The following is a 2,500-nucleotide window of genomic DNA, read 5'->3' as shown; positions in this document are numbered from 1 at the left end:
CGAAATCAAATAAATTACATTTCATCGCCAGCTGCTCAAAGCACACGTTCAAGACAACTATATCATTGTACATCTGATGTTAAGAAAGCACTATTTGACTAAAGTTAATGACCGTTAATGTGTCCGCCCGGTGATATTTACAAGCGACTAAAATTTCTGTTGTTCAGTTCTGTCTTAGGAGTGATTGGTGTAATGCATGGCATGACAGCCGTTTAGTTTGGCACATTCTCATACTTCTTGTCTAATATAGAATTATAGAATGGAAAGAAACTAAACATTTCAAGGCTTAAATTAAAACTCATCAAATCGCCCACTGCGAAATCAAATAGATTACACCTCATCACCAGCTGCCCAAAGCACACGTTCACAGAAGACAAGCTATATCATTGTAAATCTGATGTTAAGAAAGTACTAGTTGACTAAAGTTAATGACCGTTAATATGTCCGCCCTGTAATATTTAGAAGCGACTAAAATTTCCGTTGTTCAATTCTGTCTTCCTTTCATGGATGAAAGGGACATGATCTTTTTTTTCCTTTTTTCATTCAATAATCCGTCAGAGTACAACGTGGATGCAAACCTTATCAGTACGTGCATAGGCTATCTTGCATCGGCAGCTACGTGTTGCCGCGAAATAAAATGTTAACGATAATGCCACCTAAAATCGTCGAAATAAGCCATCTGAACATAAAACTGCACAGAGACCTCAGTCATAAATTACTGTCCTTTTTTATCATGATTACTTATATTCCTTGGAGGGATGAATTAATCAATCGAGGAATGGCCTTTGTCTTCTTGCATAACGCCATTCGTATCTGGCTGAGGTGTTATTTTATTTATACGATCCTCAACATTCCTTCTTTCCTTACAAAAAATCTTCCGGAATTCTCGTCTGAAACAAGGGTTCATACCAGCGTAAAGAAATGGATTGATTGTATTGGATATGTAAAGCAAAAACGAATTTAGCAGCAGTACGTTTCGTGGTATCTTTGGAACCAAGTGTAGGCGCATTACAAGAGCAATAATCGAAAAAGGAATCCAACAGATCATGAAAGCGAAAACAACTACGAATAGAGATTTACTAATTCTTATCTCTCGGGCACTAATGATTGGTGAGGTTTGTTGCAAGGACGACGTTTCGATTTTGTGCTGTTGCATCTTTTTCGCAACTTTTACGTAGCTAAACACGGTGATTGTTAAAGGTGTTAAAAGGAACAATGGGATGACGATGCCATAGTGTATCAGTGTTCCACTTTCGCTGAGATGACCAACGGAACAAGCGGCATATCCAGGGACAAAAGTGCTTTTTTGAACACCAGCTATGACGGGGAGGCCATTATAACAGGCAACAAAAACCCAAACAGACGCTAAAAGTGCCAGTGACTTTTTCCTAGAAAAGAACTTCTGATATTCATGATCTGGCCTGCACATTCGCACATAACGATTGAGCGCTGTTAACCCCATTGTTACGGGTGAAACGTAGATGGTAAACAAAGCGAGGAAGGAATGAAAGCTACAGCCAACTTCGCCAAAAATCCAGCGGCCGCTTACAAGGACGCCAATCGTCAACGGCATTACAAACACGGCCGACAATAGATCACTTATTGCCAGCGCGGTGATATAAAGATTCGTTGTTGTACGCAATCGTGTGTTTCTGTATACGGAGATGCAAACCAAGGTGTTTCCCATAAGGGACAGAAGGTTCAAGACAATTAACGAGCTGACTTCTACAACAACCAAATATACGCTTCTAGATTGCAGATCAGTCGCCATCATCATTTTTTTTTATCAAACTCCCAGGAAGAATCACCTGCAGGTTAGGGTTATATCTCTCATTATTTGGACAAAGTCACAATTTCCTTGGATTACCTAACCTGTGATTGGCCTGAGTATTTGCAATACAGGCGTAATTTGTCTAAGTAATATAGCTACTTTGACAATGTTATGACGAAATTCATGATCAATAACAGGACAGACGCATGGAAAACTGACATCAATTTGTTAATTATAAAATAATTAGGATAGTACTCGCACTCTCATTGGTCAATAGCTGTGTTTAGATAAGAGTATGGAACACGGCTGTGACATCACACGAATTTTGATTTGTTATGTATTGTCAGACGCGCGTTTTGATTGGTTGGTACGAAATATGAGCGTGTGTCAAGAAAATCTGTTTCAATCAAGAGGTAAAAAATCAGCTTTTTCCTTCATTTGTTTAATTATCTTTCAGGAATATTTTATAAAAGCAATAGAGGACTTTTTCCCGTGTTTCCATAACCTTATCGAAACACTCGGAGAAGTAGGGAGAATTCGAGACAGTTATGTATAACTGTGTGGAATTCTCCCAACTCCCCGTCAAGTTTAGATGACGCTATGGAAACACGGAAAACCTTCTCTAATGCTTAAGCCCATTGTTTGTCGGAAATTTACTTACTTGACGGCATAAATTACTTTTCTTACAAGAAAAACCCCCAGCCGAGCTCTTAAAATAAACCGTTATTG

The 2,500-nt window shown here is 38.8% G+C and overlaps 2 protein-coding genes across 2 annotated transcripts in view; one reads left to right on the top strand and one right to left on the bottom strand.

The window, feature by feature from the left end:
- Nucleotides 1-2,500, top strand: part of LOC138010532 (uncharacterized) — a 126,010-nt gene that overhangs the window by 33,022 nt on the left and 90,488 nt on the right. The gene's annotated exons all lie outside the window — the stretch shown is intronic.
- LOC138010530 (beta-1 adrenergic receptor-like) lies at nt 613-1,873 on the bottom strand. The gene has a single exon (XM_068857512.1). It carries the CDS (start codon nt 1,775-1,777, stop codon nt 764-766), a length of 1,014 nt encoding a protein of 337 aa, XP_068713613.1. The 5' UTR covers nt 1,778-1,873; the 3' UTR covers nt 613-763.

This window comes from Montipora foliosa, chromosome 7 (genome assembly GCF_036669935.1).
Source record: "Montipora foliosa isolate CH-2021 chromosome 7, ASM3666993v2, whole genome shotgun sequence".
NCBI classification, from domain to species: Eukaryota; Metazoa; Cnidaria; class Anthozoa; order Scleractinia; family Acroporidae; genus Montipora; species Montipora foliosa.
This window is presented reverse-complemented; position numbering and strand designations above follow the sequence as displayed.

What these genes read in the sequence shown, in the direction of transcription:
- LOC138010530 (XM_068857512.1), bottom strand. Translation starts at nt 1,777, where the DNA reads ATGATGATGGCGACTGATCTGCAATCTAGAAGCGTATATTTGGTTGTT.